The following is a 24,225-nucleotide window of genomic DNA, read 5'->3' as shown; positions in this document are numbered from 1 at the left end:
GAGCAGCATATTTACGATTGAAGAACATCTGGAACTCAAAACAACTGTCAACCAACACGAAGGTCGGAATTTTCAATACAAATGTCAAGACAGTCCTACTGTATGAGGCGGGAACCTGGAGAACTACGAAAGCCATCATCCAAAAAATAGAGGTGTTTATTAACAGTTGTCTACGCAAAATACTTCAGATCCGTTGGCCGGACACTATTAGCAACAACCTACTGTGGGAGACAATAAACCAGATCCCAGTGTAGAAAGAAATCAGGGAGTAGCGCTGGAAGTGGATAGGACACACATTGAGGAAAGCACCCAACTGCGTCACAAGACAAGCCCTCACTTGGAATCCTGAGGGTCAAAGGAAAAGAGGAAGACCAAAGAACACATTACGCCGAGAAATGGAGATAGACATGAGAAAAATGAACAAGAATTGGATGGAACTAGAAAGGAAGGCCCAGGACAGAGTGAGTTGGAGAATGCCGGTCAGCGGCCTATGCTCCATTGGGAGTAATAGGCGTAAGTAAGTAAGAATTTAAGTGATGGTAATTATTTCCTGAAATTGGTTTAGAGATTAGTAAAGATTATTTTAATCCAAAGTTACTTGTTATCATGAATTGATATCAATTGACGAAGACTAGTTGATATTAAATAGTTATTTCGTTCAGAAATATAATTCTGTGTGATTGATTATGTACAAATCAAACAGAGCTCTAACCTAAAACCTCAGGTCTCTGGGTAAACCCGTTGCATTTTAGAATTATGAATCGAGAATTACTATCATAGAGTTCAAACTTTAATTAATTTACAATATATCGGTACATCATCTAATCTCATTGGTAGATAATTGGCTCGCTTCAAACTTGGTCGAACTTCATATTAGACATCTTAACGAAAGACAAAAATGTTTAACAAATAAAATGATGGATTCATAGTTAATTTCCACTAGTAAATTGATAAATGGAAGTTAAAACAGCTTATCCATTATTGAAAAGCAGATACGCTGAATGTCATAACTGAAATAATATTTAATTAACGGTAGTTAATGGTAGGGTGTAAAATGACAACACCTTTTTTGCGATATAACAAACATTAAATTATTAATAGAAGGGAAAGTCATCTATTAGTAAAGTGTATAGTTCATTTCATTATCATTGTCATACAAAAGCAATGCACTTCAAAGGCTTTATGATTGTATTATTTTGAAACTGTTTTGCATGAAAAGCAACTCTTAATTTGACTATTTCGACTCTTATCAACTGATTCTATGACTGAAAGATTGATTGATATATGAATAAAGAATATTCTTTTCAATTAAATTCTTCTCAAGTTCTGCAGTTATGTATGTAAATTAATACTGCAAAAATTATCCAGGTTTAAGGCAAAATGCTCCGTTTTAAATGACAGGATGTGAATTTAGGATTGTATGTAAAACAGAATAAAATTGTTACTGATGAAATGACTGATGTATATCTCTAACTTTGATAAATCTATGCATTAAATGCAGTTGGGAGATTAATGATTAGAGTAAATATGGGTAATATAGGGTGAGAGAAATAGTAATGTGGCTGAAAATCAAATCGAAGTTTTGGTAGGAAACGACATAGGACATAAATGTATACACATTTTGCAAGAAATAGTAAATTGGAGTGAGTGATTACCAAATTATTCATGTGATCGGGAGATTAACAACGATATTGAAATGATAATAATAATAACAACAGCGTAGAGGTATCACGTGCTCAAGATACTACTGATAGAGTTCTAGTGAGATGCCATGACTAATTATCTTGGGTGTAAGACAGTTATCCACTGTAAGCAGTGGATGAAAGTTACACAAGATCGCAGGTTGACTGAAGTTGGATATGTACACCATTGAATGCCTTCTCAGTAGTTTAGAGGTTAAGCGTCCACGCGGGAAACTGAGGGTTGCAGAACCGACTCTAGAAGCGGGGTCGTATATGCGTACTGCAGGTGAACCCGTACTAGACAAGACGATCATCTAGTGTTCCTATATTTTTACTATTGGTCTAGCTAAGATCGATTCGCCACTTAAAATATGAAGATGATAACAATAAAGATATGTAAATAAAATAACAAAGACAATAATATTTGGATAAAAAAGGGTGTGTATGTATTTTTCAAATTAGGTCATTCTATCATAAAGATTACCATTGTTTTATTGCCTACAATTTTAAACGATGTATTCGTCTCAAGCCTTACCACTTTTTCGATTGTTAGTTTGGGTTTATTGGAAAGAATACTATAATTGCTTGTTGGGTTGGTGAAATTACTAAAAGGATCAAAAATCTTCTACAATACTCTCGTTTGACCTGAATTTTTGAAAGAACGGAGATAGAAGAAGAAGAAAAGTATAACATATAGTTTGTGAAGAAGTCTGTTGTAAAGAGGGAGTGAAGAGAGTAGTTTTTACGGAAAATAATACCCAGTTATTCTATATGGTTTGAATATGACTGACTGAGCATAAATTTCTCTTAAATATTTTCGTATCATGCAAATTTACTTGACCAATATTTTTTTAACAGGCAGATGATACTAATCTGTTGTCGAATATCTATTGACCATTCAACTGTTTGACAACTTTGCTTTTAAAAACACTAGGTTCAACGAATAGATCACTTTTTTGACGAACTTATTATCAAGCTGTACAATCATATATATACAGATGAAATTATTTTGAGGTCATGTGAACAAGGAATAAACATTAGGATGGAATGGAAAGATTATAATACTAGATTGAGTAATGTGAATAATAACAATAGAAGATTGTGTGGTGCTAATAGAAAGCCTTGTAAAATTGATAAATTAGCAACGGACTATAACATGAATGAAGTAAGATGAATATGATGTTTTTATTACGATAATCAGAGTTAATAGGGGGGTAAAATCAAATGAAGTAATACCAGAAACAGTTATGAATAAAATCATAAGGATGTGAGACGTAATTAGAGGGATATTTTCAAGTGCAAAATATAATATTAGTAATAATGATAATAAGGATAAGGATAAGACTTACTTCTTTTGTATGCACAGTTCTGGCTTCAACTCATAGATGGAAAGAGCTCCTTCTGTTTTAGGAAGTTGGGTACAAAGAAATCTAGGTAGGTTTCAACAGATTGTACGAACAACTGTAAAATCCAACTGTGTACCAGTCAATTAGATGCTAAAAAATGGAACTTATATTTGCTTTCATCCCATCCTTGTAGAAATACACTGCAACATGTTCTCGTATCCACGTTGAAAGTAAGCGTTAGCAACGGCCTATGTACTTTGCTCCACAAGAGCAGGTGAACTGATAGATGCATATGGAGGCGACCAGACGAGGAAGCTTATCGTTTACGAATACAGAAAACAGGTTCCTTCTAGTGAACGTTAGTCTGTACTTTTGAAAACTATTGTATTGTTTTGAAAAGCGTACTTATTTTTTTTATAGAAAAGCTAATGATCAGAATAGTCCATAAACAATATCTGTTGTTGTTAAATTTACTTTAAGAATTCCTGCAATTGATTTCATCTTGTAATCAAACGAGAAAACCAAATTTACAGATTATAATTCAATTGTTTGTATAAATTTTGCCTTATTATCGATTTAAGAAAAAAAATAAACAAGGTGTAAGATTGTAAAGCTATTTACAAAGTATAAATTTTATTAGCAAATAGAATATGACCAGTTTACAAGCTGTATTCATTTGAACTTTAATAATAAATTGAAAATGTAGTCGAATTGCATGTAAATTTCAAATAAGACCAGTAGGCATATGTTCAAAATAGGGTAACTGTTAAAAAGTTATATGACAATGTACTAAAAATGTCAAAGCCGAGTATTTTAGAAAAAAATGGTACAAAGATATTCTATTCATAATCCGACATTTTGGTAAATTTTTGTCCAGTAGGGTGACTGTTACCATCAAGGGATCCAGTCTTTCGGTTTTTTCACCGTCGAATTGATCGATCTCTATTGGCCAATCATATGAAACCCCAGTCTCTGATCACATTCGAATTAGATTTCAGTGTTTAGTAGACGAGTGATTTGTGTCATATGTAATTAACTGTATTTGTAATGGGAAAGAATAGCTCTTCATCAAGCGTTTTGTATGGGGATAGAGGGGTTTCAAAAAATGATTAAAGTTAATCATATGGACAATATAATTCGCTTTCAGTATCTCAATAATATAAATTGTCAGTTAATAAACACACAGACATTTATAAGTTATCAGTCCATACGGAAGAGGCTAATCACTCACAAGACCATTGATCAGTTGAAAAACACAATCAAAGTGAACTGAAGAACAAATGAAGATAACAAAACCCACGAATGTAACTAATCATAATCAATTCCAATAGAATGAAGTGAAATAATACTTGTAGAGTAACTAAAAATCATAGTTCTACATGGGACAGGTGTTATTTGTCGAGAACAACAATAAAAGATCGGAAGTTAAACAATGTATTGCAAAGAATAAAGTCTATCGAAATAGTATCATGCTCATACGGCCATGGGTTTCCAGTGCTGATAAATTTAAATCTACCTTAAAATAATTAACTAACGATTTCTAACTTTTGTTAATTCTCTAGCGGATATGTTTGTAATGCAAATTACTAGAAAAATCATAATTAAGTCAATAAATAATAATTTGTAGTAGTATTCAAATTTCACTGATTATTTATAGATTAATGTTAAGCTTAACGGTGAATTCGCTTCATGTTTATCATAATAACTTCGTTATACAATAAATAAACAGTAAATTTGAATAAGCGAAGATGGATAGCGGCTAGCAGTGGAATCCAAGACTCACACTTCGTCCTATTTGGGACTCGTCAGCTGGATGTACCTGAATATTAGGGTTGATTTTTACTCCGGGACTCGAACTCAGTACCGTTCACTTCAAACGCTTTCGCGTTATCCACTTGGGACGAAACGTGCGTCCTGGATTCCACTGCTAGCCATCATCCGTCTTTGCTTATAATGTTTGTTAATTAAGGCAATATTGAGACAATAAGCACATTATGTACATATACCAATAAGAGACTGATCGATTGCAGTCCTAAACATCATTGGGAAGATTCAATTAAAAACAAAATCAAGTGAAATAAATTTTAATGTTTTTAAATCCACTGAATAATAATAAACTTCCCAATGAAAAAATGATTGTTCTATAACAAGCTGTATATTATTTAAACCTATCGGAAAATCTGTAAACAGGACCAATGAAATTTATGAATAACTTTTATCTCTGCCTATAACACACAAAAAAAGAATATTAATAATAAATTTTCTAATAGAATTTTGTTTCATTCTACATATTTAGTTGGATAAGCTTTAATAAAACCATTGTATGTATGTATGTATGTATGTGTGTATATGTTTACCTGTGTTAATGTATGGAGATGTTTTGTTCTTTTTTTTTAATATGCAAACACTAGTGTATATGTATTCAAGTAAAGGGGTCTAACTGTTCTCAGCTTAATGTTTCCTGTCTTTGATATATATATATATATATATATATATATATATATATATATATAAAATATATATATATATAATATAGAAAATAAAAATAACACCATATATTATTCGCAACACAGTATTCAGTAGTATGACATAAAGCCTAGACATACATTTATAAGTATCTTGTGTATACTGTAAATAAAGACATATACATTTGTATATTGTTCATCCCCTGTTCCTCATTTTTTGTAGTTAATTTCAATCTCGACAAGGTAAAATGTTCATTTCAATGAACAACACAAAATAATTGAAGGGAAAAATATTTTTTTTTAAAAATAAAAAACTATTAATAATAATATTCCAAATTATCTTTTTTTTTAAAGTCACTTAAAGAAAAAAATATTGTAATTTTTCAAATGTTTCTACAATATGTTAAATGTTAACTTTAACAACTGATTATATTTCTTCATTTGCAATAATGAATACAAGTAACAATACTACTACTAGTACTACTACTAATAATAATAATAATAATCGTAATAATAATAATGTTAGTAATGATAGTAATAATGATGTTAATTTCATTGATAATATAAATGTATACTCATCAACCAATTGTAGAAATTATCATACTCATGAATTATGTTCAATATCTGAATTAAATGAACATTTAACACAATCAATAATTTATTCAAAAAATGATCATATAAATATAAATGAAGAAATTATAACAAATTTAACATATCCTTTAAATGTTTCAATTTCTTATTCATATCCATATTATTATTCATCATATCCTTATCAACAATTTAATATTCAATCATCAAATCAACAAACATCTAATGATTATTTAAAACAAAATGAAATAACTTCTACATTGAATAAACTTAATTCTACAACGGAATTAACAATGTTAAATAATAATAATAATATTTCAACTAGAAAAACAATATTATCAACATTAACAACAGCAACAACAACAGTAACCACGGCAACAACTATATCAGCAACACAAGTTACTGGAAATAATATTTATTCTAATTTATTATTACCACAATTTCAGACAACAAAATTAAACATGAATTATCCTGAATTATCTTTACATGATTTAACATCAAATCACTTGAATGAAACGTATTTAAATGATTTAAAACTAATTAAAACAACAATAAGTAATTATTTGCCTGAAAGAACAACTAGTATCCAATCTAATCATTGGTGTTTAACATCAAATGAATTAAGAAACATGGTTCATAAAAGACAAATAAATCATGAAGGAAATATAATCGTTGAAAATGCTCATAATCATGTTGATGATATTCATAGACATAGAGATAATAATGAAGTTGTTGACAATGAAGAAGAAATCTATGATGAGAGTGAAATAGACGATGAAAGTGATCTTGCACATTTAAGTAGAGCACAAAACAATAAATCATCATCATTATCATACGAAGATAAACAAAACTTAACGTACGAATCTGAATATTCAAACGATAGTGAGAGTAAGTATAATTTAAACATTTTTACGTACAATCATATTTTGGCGTCTTAATTTGATAATCATAGATTTGAAACATACACAAATTTTAAAGCTGATTAACCGTAAATAAATAAACAAATACTTCCTTTTTTTTAAAATGATTATTCAACATACATGATTCAGATGTAAAAGTTAGCATAATTAGTATTAAATTATATCTAATAAGCCATAGAATAACAAGAGGTATTTGTTCAGTAATTCAATAGTTCTTTTCTAGATTATCATCTAATGTGGAAAGTATCTTTACAATTTTGAATCCTTATTTATCCTTTCATAATTTGAACAAAAAAAGCCTTTTCTATTCACTTCACTGAATTGCAATTTAGTACATCTATGAAAGTTTCGTAATAATAGTTTTATAAAACTGTCATCACTTCAACTACCTTTAGATATATTCATTAAAGGAAAATGTCGTTCATCAAAATTAGTTTTATTTTTTCCATTAAGAATGTGTTTTTCTTCAAATTAAATCCAGAATTATCTAGATAAATATCCAAAATATTAGATATCTGATAATCTGTTACAATCTGATTTATAGATCAATAGTTTAAGGATGTTTAGTTTTTACACGACCTACTTTAGTTCAGAAGGTTCCAGAACATTTTTTCGTGACATTCCTAATGCAAAAACATGCATAGTATGTCTTGACATTACCTAATATTTCTTTAAAATCTCATAACAAATATACTATCGTTATAGAAATGAACATGAAATACTTTTCTATGTATGATTCTAGAAATCAGAAATTCCAATGTGGTATTGTGACAAACTCCTCATTAATACTAACCGTAGGGCCTGTACACAATTCAACTAATAACCTTCAAGTCTCGTGATTAGCAAATTTATAATCAACCACTTAATTGAATGAAATTCCATAACCCACTTTATATACTTGAGATAACTTATAATACTCCAGAGTGTTGCATTAAACGTTATCAGTGTATAACGAGAGTTATCTTCAAATTACTTGTTTATGTTGTAAAAGAACATTTCGGGAGAACATTTTGTATCTCCTTCACACATACCTCATGAAAATATTCATGAAAATTTGAACTTGAGTTTAATGCTAATTATCATCGTGGGAACTTATTTTCTCTGAAAGATTTGAATCCGTATTATTCAGCTATGAAATCAGTTATGTTACCACTGAGGTATTTACAATTTGACTGATATCCTCTAGGTCAAAAGTACTTGAGTTAATTGATCAATGAGTAATAATTGGTACTAAATCATCTAGCCTTCACTGATGATGAGATTACCTATTAACGTTTTAGTAACACAATATCTGAAATGACCTTGAGTGAATGAAACCTAATGAAAAATTTCTTTATCATCAAGAGTTTTTTTTCTAATTTTTATTATTAAGAGTATTCATATCCAAAGAAGATTAGAAATAATTTTCAATAAATATTTATATTTCAATGGTTGAGATCATCAGTCACTTGAAGCTAAACCACCATGGAAAACCTGAAAGCATTGAACGGCCGTTTCGTCCAATTGTGGGACTTCTTAGCAGTGCGCATCCACGATCTCACCCCCAGCGAGATTTGAGCCCAGGACCTATCAGTCTTGCGCGTGAGCGCTTAACCACTAGACCATTGAGTAGCCATCCAATGGTGTTAATGTTGTGGATGCGTACTGCTAAGAGGTCCCACAATAGGACGAAACGGCCGTCCAATGCTTTCAGGTTTTCCATGGTGGTCTAGTTTCAACTGACTCATGATCTCAACCATTGAAATTCCTATAATATCCACAAAACCCCTTCTCATATTAATTATTTATATGTACAATTTAAGGCAGATCATATATGAATTGTATCAATAATTCTCTCTATAATTATAAAGTAAACACAAGTACAGAGTACAGAATACTAAAACAGTATGAATAAAATAGCTATTGAAAATTAATTTACTTATATTTCATAAGTAATTTTTTTCAACTAAAAAAGAAAAACAAAAAAAATCCTTTCGAAATGGAAATTAAATTTTAATTTTAAAAAGTTAAAGTATCTTGATTATTGTCAATAGAATAAATATTTTAAATCATTTTTGATAAATTTACGGTGAGATTATAATTTATGGACGAACCAATCAGATATAAGATAACGCGTCACGAATTTTGGCGCGAAATTCACCCATAACATTTGGATAAATAGAGTTTTAGCATTATAATTGATGTCAGCTCGTGATGAAAATCCTAAATTCAAATTTTAACCCTAATCCTCAACTGTAAATGATGAGAATTCTGACTGTTTTATAACCCTCATTTAGTTCTAATCAGTAGGTATCCATTCTCAAAATCACTTCAGCGTCGCCCAAAGGTCGCCCATAAATTATAGTTTCGTCAAATTTACTAATATACAAACTTAACCATTTTCTAAACTTTCATTTTATCATTTCAAACATTCCGTTGATTTTATTGAAAGTAACTGAATAAACTGATTAATTTTAACATGTCGAAAACAAAATATACGTAGTGTATTTTGAATTTGTACCCCCAATTCGGTTTTTTTTGTTGTTGAAAGAATGAAGGTTCAATAACATTTATTGAAAATAATTTCATCAGATCACATATAAAGAGTTTTGTTTGTCAGTTAGACCATTAGTTTATATATTTTACTAATGATAGACTGTTAATGATGGTACAAGGTTATAGCTGAGTATTAAATTATATGGAATCTATTTGGATTAAATCCATTGACAATTTGTCTGGACTTCATTACTCATATACTTAATATTTTTATTATTTATCATATCTAAATAAAAGTGTGTTAAGTAGACAAAAAGAATTACTACCAATGTCATGAGTAGTGCGATATTCCACATCTGTTAATTACTTAAAATCCCAATATTTTCTGTCTACTTTCAATGTACACAAGAGACCGTAGATAATCTACAGAAGAGTATAACATTTAGAGGGATATAAGTTAATTATTTGGAAAGAATTTAGTAATTTTTAACGATTTAATTCGATGAAATGTAAATCTTTATTTTACTTCATAAAATTTTACATTAGGTGAAACGACCTTAAAAAGATTCGTGTTTTTACGTGTACAACTCTCAAACAATTTACTACCACCAATAACAGTAGTAATTATAATTATTATAATTACAATAAAGTTGAAGAACGAATGAAATTCTTCAGTTCTACAATTTCTATCACATTTATTTTGATCAAGACCATCGAAAAAATTCTATGCATAAAGTGATTCAGTCAAAGAATCAATTTATGCTTATAACAAAATGATTGGTAATAATCAGAAACATTCAGAAATTTGTTCACTACTTAGAAGAATGTTTGGAGCTTTTGCATGTTACAATCACTTCAGTAAAGTTGAAATATGGTTAGTAGTGGAATTCAGGAAGCATGTTTTATTTTGTTTAAGACTTAACAGCTTGATGTACTCTTATCTTATTGTTGATAATTACATTGAGACTCAAAGTGCTATGATCTTTTGATCCTTTTTTAGTAAGGGGTTCGTATTATTCCTATATTGATCTTGTAGTTGACCTATTATACCTATTAGATTATGACGATTGTCAGTTCAGATATACGGAATGTATAAACAAAATATCTTACTCCCATTCATGTAATTACAACTTATTCCTATACAATTCTAATCAGAAAATTATTTACAGACTGTCTTTTATTTGGTATCACCTATTGATGAATTGTTTAAAAGATAAATAATTTACAATGAATGTATCTGTAAAAAGTAAAAAAATAAATCTTTTAAAAATTATTTACGTTTAAGTATCAGTACTGTGGTGTGTGCTACTTATATTGACATAAGTAATATATGATTTTAGTCGTGAACAGAAGGTCTGGCAGCAGAGAGACAAGAGGATCGAACAGTAAAGAATGGAAACAGAATGAAATTTGTATGAAAATGCAAGAACAATGAAGTCTGAGTCATTTTAAGACAGTTAGTGGACATTTTGTAAATTAAGCATTTACTTTATGACTGTTAGATTTTATTAACAAGTCCTGTAATTTTGTGTTAGATACATTCGATTGTCCCCACCCGTGTTCTGTTCACTAAGGTACTAACTAGAACAATGACTGTTTCATTTTCTTTTTAACTGTGGGATGAAAAGTCAAAATTACATTCTTTTACTCATTATGATTTTTCATTATATATGAAAATTATATTTGAAGTAATCTTAGTGATTGAAATTTAAAATAATTTCAACGTTTCGTCCAGCAAACTTGCCTGGACTTCTTCAGGGTAATAATCAAAATCATCAAAGAAATATACAGCATTGTAACAACCAAATCAAATCTGTACTGTGTTAATCTAATTATATTTGGATATTGACTTTAGTAAATAGAAGAACATGTGTCAATTAAATGCGAATCATGCGAAAAGTTCACGATGTGAAGATAAATGACTGAAAGAATTTTGTGTGTGTATGTGTAAGATTGAGCTATCAATAGCTGAAAATATAATTTTCTCATATAATGACTTCTCTATACTCGGCACTCAATGTTTGTCAAACTATTCGTTCTAATATTGATGATCATTCGTATGTATTATGATTTTTGTTCAACAATACTCCCATTTTATTAATTCAGTGTGATAATTACTCAATGTAGTATTTCTTCTGTTTTCTCGTATGATATTGTATTCTGTCATAACATACAGTATTCTTGTATTAAGGTAACATGAACTATACTCAACATGGAATGTAGCATGAGATTTGTTGTAACTCTAAGTATTTTTCATATATGTGATTTCATCCTAATTATTATTGACTGACTTCAAGAAGTAGTTCCTGGAGTTCTGGTGAGAAGCCGTGACCAGTGGATTCAACCAGATTTGTTGTGAGATAATAACTCACTGATGTTAATGGTGAACGGTGGCGCAATTTTGTGGATTGGTTGAGGTTAAACATTAGTACCGTCGAATGCCTATATAGTGATCTAGAGGTTAAGCGTTCGTGCGCGAGACTGATAGGCCCTGTGTTCGAATCTCGTGAGGCGGGATCGTGCATCCGCACTTCTGAGGAGTCCCATATTAAGAAAGAATGGCCTTCTAGTCCTCCCAGATTTTCCATGGTGGTCTAGCTTCAATTGACTCATGAATTCAACTATAAAATTCCTAATCATTAATCAAAATGAGTGTACAATCTATGTATGAATGAGCGTATTTTTGACTGGGGTCGTCGTCGTGTTTTGAGGTTAATATATCTTCACTTGTGTCAATTTTTGTGTTCTTACTTTCGCGTCGTAGGAGTTGTAATGGTTTCTCGTTTTTACAAGTATAAATAAGAAACGATTCCGATACAACACAATCAACAATAACCAAATATAATAATTAGCGTTCAATCTAGAAGATATATCAAAATTAAAAATTTCACACCTCTCCTAGCATAAAACTACATTATTTTGCAATAATTCAAAAGTATTTATACAATTATACCCTATTATAGTTATTATCTGTATTAAATGTTCAAATAAAATTTAATGAATTTCGCTAAAGAAATTTTCTATTACATCTCTCTAAATTATAAATTAAATAACCAATATGATATTAGTTTTCTTATGGATTTCAGTATTATTTAAAAAGAACTGATGAAGTAAACCATAATCAATCTAGTTGTTAAGCGCTCGCGAAGGATTGTGGATGCGTGCTGCTGAGGAGTCCTATACTAGGACGAAATGGCTTTCCAGTGCTTCTAGGTTCTTCATGGTGGTTGAGGTTCAAATGACTCACGAATTCAACCATTAAATTTCTATAATATCCACAAAAACCTTTTTCTGATTATATAATCAGAATATTAAGATAAAATTAAATTGTACAAAGATTAATAGTTAACCTGTTTATAGTTTATATGATTTTTCAGCATTATATTAAATAAAGACTCTTTAAATAACTACTTGAAATATGTTCTCTTTAACCATATGAGTAAATTGTTAATAAGGAATATATTAACAAACAAGTTAACTGACATAGAAAAAGAAACTCAGTAGAGTGGTATTACATTAATTATTGATTATTCTAGGTAAAATTCGTCAAACTAACAATCAGATCTTCTAAAATTATTCATGGTAGTATATACTATTAAAATTAGAAAAAAAATTATAGTCATTATTTTTTTGTCATTTCTACTGTCAGATAGAATCAATCTAAACGAATTGAAGGGAGTTTGAAAAAAAACTTCACTAATATAAATACCTACGTTAAACATTGTTAACGTTGATTGGATGACCTATTCAGTATACAGTAAACCGGAGTACCATGTACCTATTTATATTCGATAATATTGATGTTTGGTTATATTTCCTTGAAAAAGCTTCAATCAGATTGTCTGGCGAAACGTTGGATTTACTTCAAATTCTTCCGCTGAGTTTTCACAAATACATTCTTCCCCTTTAAAATGTTTATTTTAAATTTCTGACTCTAGTTTTTATGTAGTGAGTCTTTGAAAAACATCTAGTAAATTTTCACATATTTTTTTCATAAACAGAAATGAAAACTATGTATCTTTTTGGTTTAAAAGTCAATTTGTATAGTTTCAGGTTTTGGAGACCCTTATAAGCTAATATTATTACACATAAACTAGTGGTTAAAATAGCATGTGCGACTGAGATCGAATTACTGACTATCATGAGTATTAATGACTAATCTTCATAACAACACAGGGATAAAACTAGTCAGTACATGTAACTGTATGATAGAAGCATCGATTCAGTCCATTCCAGGTGAATAATTACTAGCCATATCAACTATGAGACAACATGAATAATGTCCAAATGTAAATGAACAAAAGACTTTCGTTATAGCTTCAAATATCATTCACCAACAGTTTCCATTAAAAGCACGCTTTCATACGACAAGAACTAAGTCATATGGAAGTAAAGACTATAGCATTTTAACAAACTAGTTATGGCCACTTAAGTTAATTTAGACTATAGTTTACTGTAAATCTAGTATCAATAATACACTATATGGAATTATATAGATATATATTCAAGAGTTAAACTTCTCTTACAGTAAAAATACGTTTATTTAGGCAGATTATTTTAGTGATATTTTTAACAAAAAATTATTTCATTCACTTCTCTGATAAATTGTAGTAGTTTCTTTAGATATCTACAAGTGTATCAAAACTATGGTTTAGTAGTTTGAGCAGTTAAAATTTCAACTTAGAAGTTGAATATTCTGTTCCTGTTTTATTCAATCGTTTCCAGGAACAAAATGTATTTACATCTCATTTACAGTAAATATACTTTGAAGTTAAATACATGAAACTGGTTAGTTCCTGAAGTATATCAAGATGTTTAAAGCTTAGAACATAGAACCTTGAAGAAGTCTAGACAAGTTAGCTGGATGAAACGTTGGAACTATTTAAATTTCAATCGATGAGATTATTTCAAATATAATTTTCACATATAATGACTTCTCTATACTCGGCACTCAATGTTTGTCAAACTATTCGTTCTAATCTTGACGAATATTCGTATATATAATTTGAATAGTCTTAGGCTCATAATAACACTTTCGATAGTTGCTCAATGCAATATGAAAAGAAATTGTGTTCAGTGTTTTTGAATAAGAATCATATCCCACAGGTGAAAAGCATTAATCACTTAACTGACCGAATTGGATCGTTCATTTACTTACATGTTTATTGAGTATGACGTTTTAAACCATTATTAATATGATGCAAATTTATCACATCTAATATTCTACAATAAATATTTTTTCTATTCAATTTTTATTTAGATTCTATGTGTTCAGAAGTCCATATAAGACTAAATCCTGTCAACAGAATAAATCATGAAACTGTTGGGAGAGTCAAACCAGATTCCTCTACGTCACCATTATCCTCAGCATCATCTCATTGGTCGAATAAATACGAACACAAATCCTTGAATTATCATACTCCAGTCAGCAGAAATTCTCAATCTTCATCGATCATTATACATAAATCAAGCAGTATTAATAATAACAATAGCGCCAATGAAAATGTCAACAAAATATCTAACAACAGTATTGATGACAGCACAAATATAAACAATTTACATCTATGTGAAGAAACAAACAGGTTAAACTCAACGATTCAAACACGAATTCATGATTTAAATTATTCCGATAATCTGGTAAGTCCAGATTATTACACTTCCAAGATTAAGTATTTTTCAAAGTTGGTTCAATCATCCTCTTCATAGTATGAAAAACTATTATTTCTTTGCTTTAAAATGAAGCTTGATAAAACTAGTGATCAGTGAGTTTGTACTGAAAAACGCTTAAATCTATCAGTGAATAATTATATTTAAAACTACCATTCGAAACTAGCACGTAGAGAAAAAAAACTTGGCTAAAACAAGAAACATTGATCAGGCCAATGATCTGATGATCTTGTGTTTGATAACATATGGGTCTGTTTCTAAGATGTTCGAAAGTCAAATAAAACGATTATTCTGTATTACATAGTTCCTTCTATTTCACCAGCTGATGTCTAGGTATACTGTATTTTTTCTCGTCTAAGTCCATTAAACAACCTTTTTTACAAAGAAATTGTAAGTAAAATAGAAAGATACATTATATACGAAAAAACAATTAGTTACAAAAATATTATAGTTATTTCGCTTTAGAGCTAGTTTTCATCGTGTAATAACTTTAGTTAATAGTCATGATGATGACAGTGCCTAATCGCATGCAACCATATTAAAAGTGATGAGTTGAAACCTGGAGAACTGTTACAACCATCATCAAAAATTACGGGTATTTATGAACAGTTGTCCACGCAAGATATTTCGGATACGTTGAACGGATACTATCAGGAACAACCTATTATGGCAGAGAACAAACCAGCTTTCAGATGAAGAGAAAATTAGTTAAATACGCTGAATGTGGTAAGATATACATTAAGGAAACCACCAAACTGTATCACGGATCAAGCCCTAACTTAGAATTCTGAAGAGAAACGGAAAAGAGGAAGATCAAAGAACACATTGCGTCGGTAATCGGAAGCAGATATCAAAAGAATGAATAGCAACTGAAACAACTTAGAAAGGATTGCCCAGGACGGAGTTGTTTGGACAATCCTGGTCGGAGACCTATTTTTCCACGAGAGGTAACAGGCTTAAGTAAGTGAAGTTAATGTTGGAAGTGAAGCAGTCACTATTTTAGTGGCTCGATATCTGACCCCAATTAGATCGGACGATGATGATTGTTATCGAAATATACATGTCGCAAATCCTCAAATATAATTATTGTCTTAAATCACGTTAGTGAATAACTGAATGAAAATAATTCAAATACGGGAATGAAGTTTGAATACGCGTATTTCGTACTTCTGTCGATCTGAACAGACAATCAGAGGAACGAAGCAAAGGAAGTGAAGCGAAACGAAATTACGCCCAATGGAGAGGGCGAGTGAACCAACTCGCTTTGATCAAATATGACTCATTATTTATATTCAGACAAAAATCAACTAAAAACACATAATAAATGAGGTAAGCAATTATTACACATACGATTATATAAAAACAGTCAGGGTTAATAAGTGATTAATTAACAAAGTAAAAATGTGGCTTGAAAATAATGAATAAATTGGTCTGTCCGGAAGCTAGAATAATATAATTGGGCTTGGCATGGTACCAGCCTCTACAGTATCAACAGCAAATGATGTGGGTCATGTAATTTCGTGGATTATCTCAGGCTGAAAATAGGTATCAAAAAGATCCCGACTAATTATTCTTAAGATAATGTGTTCCCCCAAGCCTCAATGAGGTCACTGGCATACACGATTTAATAGTCCCAATTTTATAACAAAATTATTTTATACTCCTGGGCTTCCAATGGTTGACTAGCTGAAGTTACTATATGGTATAAGTTATCTTCAAATTAAACTAGTCTTCCATCCTACGTTCTTATGAAAAGTGACATTGGAGGATGGTTGAGCAATACCTGGTACTAATTGGAGTCAACCAAAGAAACCATTGAATTTTGATTTAATGATGTAAAAATAAGACTCCCATCTAGAGACCAGTAGATCTTAAATTTGATCGTCGGTAGGATATGGATGTGGTTTACTAAGCAGCTCCATACTAGAGAAAAGCAATTTTCTAGTTCTTCTCGATTTTCAATGGTTTTTTTACTTAAGATCAGTCACTGATGTAAACTATGAAATGTTACGATTTCCACAAGCTTTTTTACCAATCAATAATAGTTAACATAATATATGTTACTTACTTACGCCTGTCACCCCTCGTGCAAAAGCATAGGCCACCCACCACCATTCTTCATCCAACTCTGCCCTGGACAATCCTTTCAAATTGTTTCCAGTCCCTACTCATCCTTTTGATGTGAAGTATAGTAAAATTTAATTTCTAGTCAATTTAAAAGGTAATTTCAGGGTTTTTTTGCCATTGTTAGAATCAGTTTACTGATTCTGTCAGTTAGCTTACATTAAGTGATTAAATTTATAAATTCCAAAAAAAAATTTAATTTTCTGAAATGAATCGTGACAATAGACAACTGTTAGATAACTTTGATTGTTACAAAAACATTTATTTTTTTGTGGCTGGTTTCAAACTACTTATATCATTCAACAGTGAACATCGATTTTTTTCTGCCACAAAAAAAGACGTTGCAACAATAACGAACAACAAAAACAACAACAACAACTAAATTTTAAACAATTCTAACTACATTTATCATGAGTTACACATTCATTTGTTTTGTTCAGGGATTTTTTTGTTGTTGTAAATTTTATTTAACAGCCTTTAAATAGGAAAATAAATAGTTTCCATGATGATTAATGCAACAAGTTGATTCTATAAAAAGGTAACAACACTAATAATCACAAATTGATAAATATTAAAATAAAGGGTAATTAGAAAAAATTTGAATGATGGTCAATATTAACAATTTTATTTGAATGGAGACTGGTGGAGATTGTAATAATTTTAATAATTGATTTCTTCAGTCAATCTAAGCTAGATCATCATTGAAAACCTATAAGAACTAAATAACCGTTCCGTCCTAGTGTGAGACTCCTCAATAATGCGCATCCACGAAACATCACAGGGAACTCAGATCCACGACCTTTGGTTTCTAGACCATTGAGTCGGTATTCCTTAATGTTAATGTCTGACTTCAATCCATCCATGATCTTGCGCAACCATTCATCTATTGTCTGGGATGAATAAATTTCTCATATCCGACGCGAATTGCATTATACTGGTCACAGTTTCTCACTAGAACTCCGGGAAATACATCGTGAAGCTAGTCCTGTGTGCGGAATCGTAGATGTGCACTGCTGAAGAGTCCCATCTAGAACGAAACGGACGTACAGTTATTCTAGCTTTTCAGTCGTCGTGTAGCTTATGTCGAATCGTGGATTCAACCACTAAAATCACTTTAATTTTCCCAAATCCTCACACTGATTTTAACTATCTGCTCACCAGTGACTAGCTTCAAGATGTATTTCCTGGAGTTCTAGTGAGAAGCCATGACAATTGGAGTTCAATCCGTGTCGGATGTGAGAGACATAACCACCTCAGACAATGGAGGAATGGTTGCGCAAGATCATGGATCGATTGAATTGTATTTAAATAAGCGAAATTATTTAATTTTGGACAACATTGACTCGAATCGAATATTTAAGAGATATTTTCGATGTTGGTTATGCGGAAATTTTCACAAGTGAACTTTTTAATTGATAATGCTGTTTTTTTAATTCAAACCCATTAGTAGGAATGATCTAAAGGAATTGTTTTAATTCACAGACATTTAATTAGGAATGGAACAATTTAAAATTACACTATACAATGTGTTTTTTTCTAGAAAGATATTTCTCTCAGTTCATTATGAATCGATCCTTTAATTTAAATTTATTCGACTAATGATCTAGATGGAACTGTTTTTTATACGTCAGATCCAAAGACTCACTAAAATCATCCGGCCCCCAAATGCCCTGATACGGCCGAGAGTGGGGAGAGCCCACTCACCCTCTTGAAATGCTCTCACATGGCCACGCGTATATAGCCTCTGCCAGGGAAGTCCTACTTACTGCTTTCTCGTGGCGGGGGTGTTGTTTACGAAATTGAGAGGACGAAAAGTGAATGTCAGGCGCTTTAACTGGGTTGGTAGACATGGAGAGTCCACCTATGGGAATTGGAAAACCGTGTTTCCAAACCAATGGTGCACATTGGCTCCAGTATCCTGAAGGAACAAATGGCGTACGAACCAACCGTTGGTCACCGGCTACCATGGGAATGCACCTCCTTACGTTGCTCCACTGCCTTGTGGATCAGACATTCAGGTCGAAGGCTCCGGGTGTGGCCCTCTAAGAAAACCCTTTGCTTCGGTTTTGGCACCCGGGCGGTATCAAATGAGATTTGTGTGGCGCATATGTATTTGGTGCCTCCTTGTACCGATATCTATGTGTTAAAATAAATAAATAAATTATTAGTTACAGTTAGCATAACTTTTATTTTCGAGTAAACTGTTTTTAGTGAGATTAACTACCGTTGTAAAGAAGTAAGGTAACAAAACAAACTGAATGTGCATTTCATTCCATCGTGAAGTTATAATTTACGTCTAGCTCTTGAACAATTGGTTGAAGTACTATTAGAACATATTTACAATGATTACAATTTATATTTTTAGACTTTTCCTTATTATTCCATACTGGAAGTTGAATTACATAAGATTTGTAGAGACAACTTCATTTCCACACTTAATTATCCATGTTGTTAAGATGAATAAATGAAATATTTCTTAGTAACTACGGGACAGTTTTTTAAGTAGATCATTGTTATTATTCCAGTTGAGTTAAAATACTGCTTCGTCTCATATGTAGATGGATCTATATCACAGGTATTATTGTATAAAAATATAATAACGCTGATTAACCCAACTTTTTGTTTGTTTGTGAACTTCTACATATAATTAATATGTAATGGATGCTAAAAAGTTCAATCTAAATCACTTGTTTACTTATATCCTTCACCAAAGATTTACTCGTACGTTGAGGATGACTTGTCTGAATAATGTGAGGTTTTTTATTAACTACTTTTTCAAACCCAATTTACACCACATAATAATACCACTTTCTTGAACACTGAAACCTTGAGACTACCGGATGATTTTCATGAGTCTTTGGATCTATCGTATAAAAAAACAGTTTCATCTAGATCATTAGTCGAATAAATTTGAATTAAAGGATCGATTCATAGTGAAGTATGCTTTTTTATTTTCCAACCGATGGAACCAAACAAGAGTAACTCATGGACAAATTGGGTGGAATTATACAATAAAATATTTTTATATAGCCGACCTACCAAAGACACCTTAACAATCTTAATTATGAATACATTATTAATTTTAAAATAATCTGGTAATAATTAAAATGGTTTTTACTGAAAATATAAAATATAAATATTTCGAATAGCAAATGTTAATAATGCTGAAATATTAAACAGAACAGTGTTTTCGTCTAAATTTGATCGAATAGTTTCACAGTATTTGGGCACCGAGTTTATGTGAGACATTAAAGAGGAAGAACATATTTGTAAAATCTTAGCAAAAGAATTTGAAGTAAATCCAACGTTTCGCCTGACAATCTGGTTCAAGCTTTTTCAAGGGAATAATATTTTCTAAAAGGTTAACATTCTTCTGTTATTGCTATTCAAGACTAATTGACTGCGATCAGGATCCAATTATTTCGAATTTTAATGTGAATATCAATACCAAGTAGCTGGTACATCCATCTAACGAGTCTAAAATAGGAAGAGAAGTGTGTTTTTTTTACATTTCAACTTTACATAACAGTGTTTTGTTTAATTTATCCCATGTAATAGCATACAAACATATAACGTACAACATTTATTCCTAACGGAAACTTTTATTAAGGAATAGAATTAAAATAACCAATAACCTTGTAAATATTTTTACACTCACTTCTGATAATTTTTCTACAAAAACAAAGTAATGATAAAAACTTTTCAAGATTTACAGAGTAAAAGAGGAGAATATCATATTCGTGATGACTTGATGGGAAAGTAACATTCTAAGTGGAAATATTAAGTATCATGTTAACAACTAACTAATGCTTTATTGTTTTTCATTTTATTCTCCCTTATATACATGTATACTTATATTTGTGTTGCTAAGAGGATAAATAAAAAGAAAAATGTGTATAATAAAGTATAGTCATTTTGTATAGATAAACATAAATATACACATTCAAATCTGTACTCGAATAGAATTTTGTATATTATATTTAATAAGAAACTCATTCTTTTTACTTCCCGTTTTATTTGATAGTCTCTCCTCATTATTTCGCTTTATTATGAGTATTTGAAAGTAAATGAGCATTAATGCACAAATATTTATATGGATAACCTAAGGAATTACAGTTGGTAGAACATAAGGAAACAATGTCGTATAAATAATTTTTATATAGTTATAATCATTATGGTGGAATTATTTTAAGCACGCATATACAGCTAGCTACTGAGTTAGTTGCTATCCAATCTCTATGGTTAGATTAGTAACTAGTTCTTCCGGTTTATTAGTAAAATGCTTTCGTGATGAGACATTTTCATGGATTTTTTTAGTCATTTTTTACTCTCTGTCTTTGATAATTTTAATTTTAGACAGTTTCAATTGAGTATTATGTTTTACATCATGTAATTTCGCTGATAAATATTCCTTTTTAAACATATCTTAATGTTTATAAGCTTAGATGACGATGGCTAGCACTGAAATTCAGGGCACGTTTTGTCCTACTTAAAATCCGTCAGCCTGTATTCTAGAGTCGATGTTCATTCCGGGACTCGAACCCAGTATCGTTTGCTGAAATAATTATTTGAAGGTATTATGCGGTGTTATATCCATCAGGAACTGAAATCATCCAACGGTCTATCAAAAATCTAGGACTACTGGATAACTATTTTGTCTAACTCCAAGACTTTTAAGTAACGTCCAACAACAACTAAAAGTGAGATTGAATTAAGATTTTCAACGATACCACTGAGCTGCTGGATCCGAGCCTAATTTTACTAATTTTTAACTTCTGTCAATTTTTCGTATCAAATGATCCTTATACAAAATTGTTAACATTCATTTAAGGCATTCATTAATTTTTTTTGTCAGGTATGACAATCAAAGCTTCAATATCATAAAGATTATGACTTGATTTCATTCATAAATTTTTCAATTGTTTGTGGTGCATTACTGGTAAGCAATATGAATAGGATAAAGAATTGATCTTTGAAACTATCTGATAAAAGTTATCAGTCAATGGAAACATGGTACAAATGTTTTAAAAGCATATTAACTGTACAATGGTCTTACTCTGATGATTATTAATAATTTTGAATTTATGTCTGATTGAGAAATTATAATAAGTAAACTGCTTTGTTGAACCACATAACATTTGATGAACAAGTATTATCACTTCACAACTATATCACGAGTGAATAGTGAAGTAAATATTAGCAAGAGTTTGTAATTTCCTGTTTTTGATATCTAGGACTGCAAACAATCGGTCTTTGTTACCACATGTTTATCCTGAGTATATTGCCTTGGTATAACCACTAATCACACGTTTCGTTAAATTTTTTATGTAGTTGATAACGGAATCTAATGCGCACTTCTCTTTCTATTTGAGATTTGTCAGACAGATAAACTTACGTCCCTGTGTTGATGCTCAAAATATGACTTGAACCAATTGACTAACACTTCAGGCGTCGATGCGTCACCTTTTGAGCTATTAAATTTAGATAGTCATTCAATACAACTTCTCGTTAATATATGTATACCTGCTGAACAATTTGTGGTTACATGAACTCAGTAACTCAAACGGTAGCTTGTCAGTGTGTAAAGCAATAAGCAATAAGTTTAAATCACAATGTGAACACAGATCATCTAGCTGAAGAATATCAAATAAAGTGAGATGCACATTATGTATTTCATCGTTATACATTTACCCAAATCATTAGAATTACTTAAGCAAATAGTTTGAAATGATAAAAATATTTTACTTCAATAAAAATCAGTTTATTCTGTTTCTCGTCATGACACAGATCAATAGTGATATGAGTGTTCTATCAAACATAATCGATTCCATCAAGTGTTTAAACGACAGTCCTAATTTAACCGGATCTTTCTTTTAAAAAGTATATCAGTAATTCACCAATGTAAATTATATAGTGTAGTAAAGAATTAAATGATTACATTTATGATAACTTGAATCTGTTATCTTCTGTTCATTTTCCGTATTGAAAAATTAAAAGTCCTGGTTTTGATTAGTCATAAAAAGATTGTTCAAAAACTGTTTAATTTCACTTTATTAATAAATGGTTAAGTGGTTGAAGATAAATGATAGAATACTTTGGATCTAGGCTGTGTTGCTTATCATTCATCAAAAAGGTATATCTACACTTTGAATGTTATTGATGGTTCTTTTAAGATTCACGTTTGTGCCTTGGTTAGAGCTGTTACTTCTAACCAGTTTAAACAAACTTCCCTTAATTCTAGGATGCCTACAATAATTATTAAAACAAATATTTTTAGTACTTATTGAATTTTATGAATATAATTGTTATATGGTCACTAAGACTGTGACTCGACATTATGATAGTTGTTTGAAGGTAAATTTTTACCATAGGATGCGTTATTTTCCTCAGTATTGTATGTAAGCTCTAAAGACATGCACCGAAAGAAAGATACCTGGAATCAAATTTAACCGTAAATTGCTTCCGACAAAATAAATCATACCATGGTGTCTAATTGTTTACCTTTGTGTCTACATTGCCACTTGCTCAATAAAACTGAATAACCACTGATCAGAATGACATTGCTTACTACCGAGTGACCAATTAGCTACAAATTCTTTTGAAAATCTTGAGTTCCAGTCCAATTAAAATACTTGCGTATTAAATCTCAATGTCGACACAGATCAGTTGTGACAGAAATAGTCAACTATCTATATTCTATATCTATATATCTATATTTGTCAATTTTACTTGGCTTTTTTGACTATGAAAAATGCGAGAATGTCTAAGATACTTTTAATACTCTACCTTTTATCATGTTTTCTCATTTTCAGTATATTTAGGCTGTTAACTTGAAACTCATTGATTTTTTTGTTTATAACTTTAAACATTTCAGACTTTAGACAAAAATAACAATCAAATATCAACTTACACTAATGGTGTTCTTTTACAGCAGTCAAATCTACAACAACACATTAAT

The 24,225-nt window shown here is 30.6% G+C and overlaps 1 protein-coding gene across 1 annotated transcript; it reads left to right on the top strand.

Moving 5' to 3' along the window:
- Window positions 1-5,900: 5,900 nt before the first annotated feature.
- On the top strand, window positions 5,901-15,182 carry MS3_00010174 (uncharacterized protein; the record flags this gene model as incomplete). Its single annotated transcript, XM_035729445.2, has 2 exons — window positions 5,901-6,969; window positions 14,737-15,182. The coding sequence occupies 2 exons, from the start codon at window positions 5,901-5,903 to the stop codon at window positions 15,180-15,182; spliced, it is 1,515 nt and encodes a 504-aa protein (XP_035586546.2).
- Window positions 15,183-24,225: the final 9,043 nt, after the last annotated feature.

The sequence above is a fragment of the Schistosoma haematobium genome, chromosome 1, assembly GCF_000699445.3.
Source record: "Schistosoma haematobium chromosome 1, whole genome shotgun sequence".
NCBI classification, from domain to species: Eukaryota; Metazoa; Platyhelminthes; class Trematoda; order Strigeidida; family Schistosomatidae; genus Schistosoma; species Schistosoma haematobium.
This window is presented reverse-complemented; position numbering and strand designations above follow the sequence as displayed.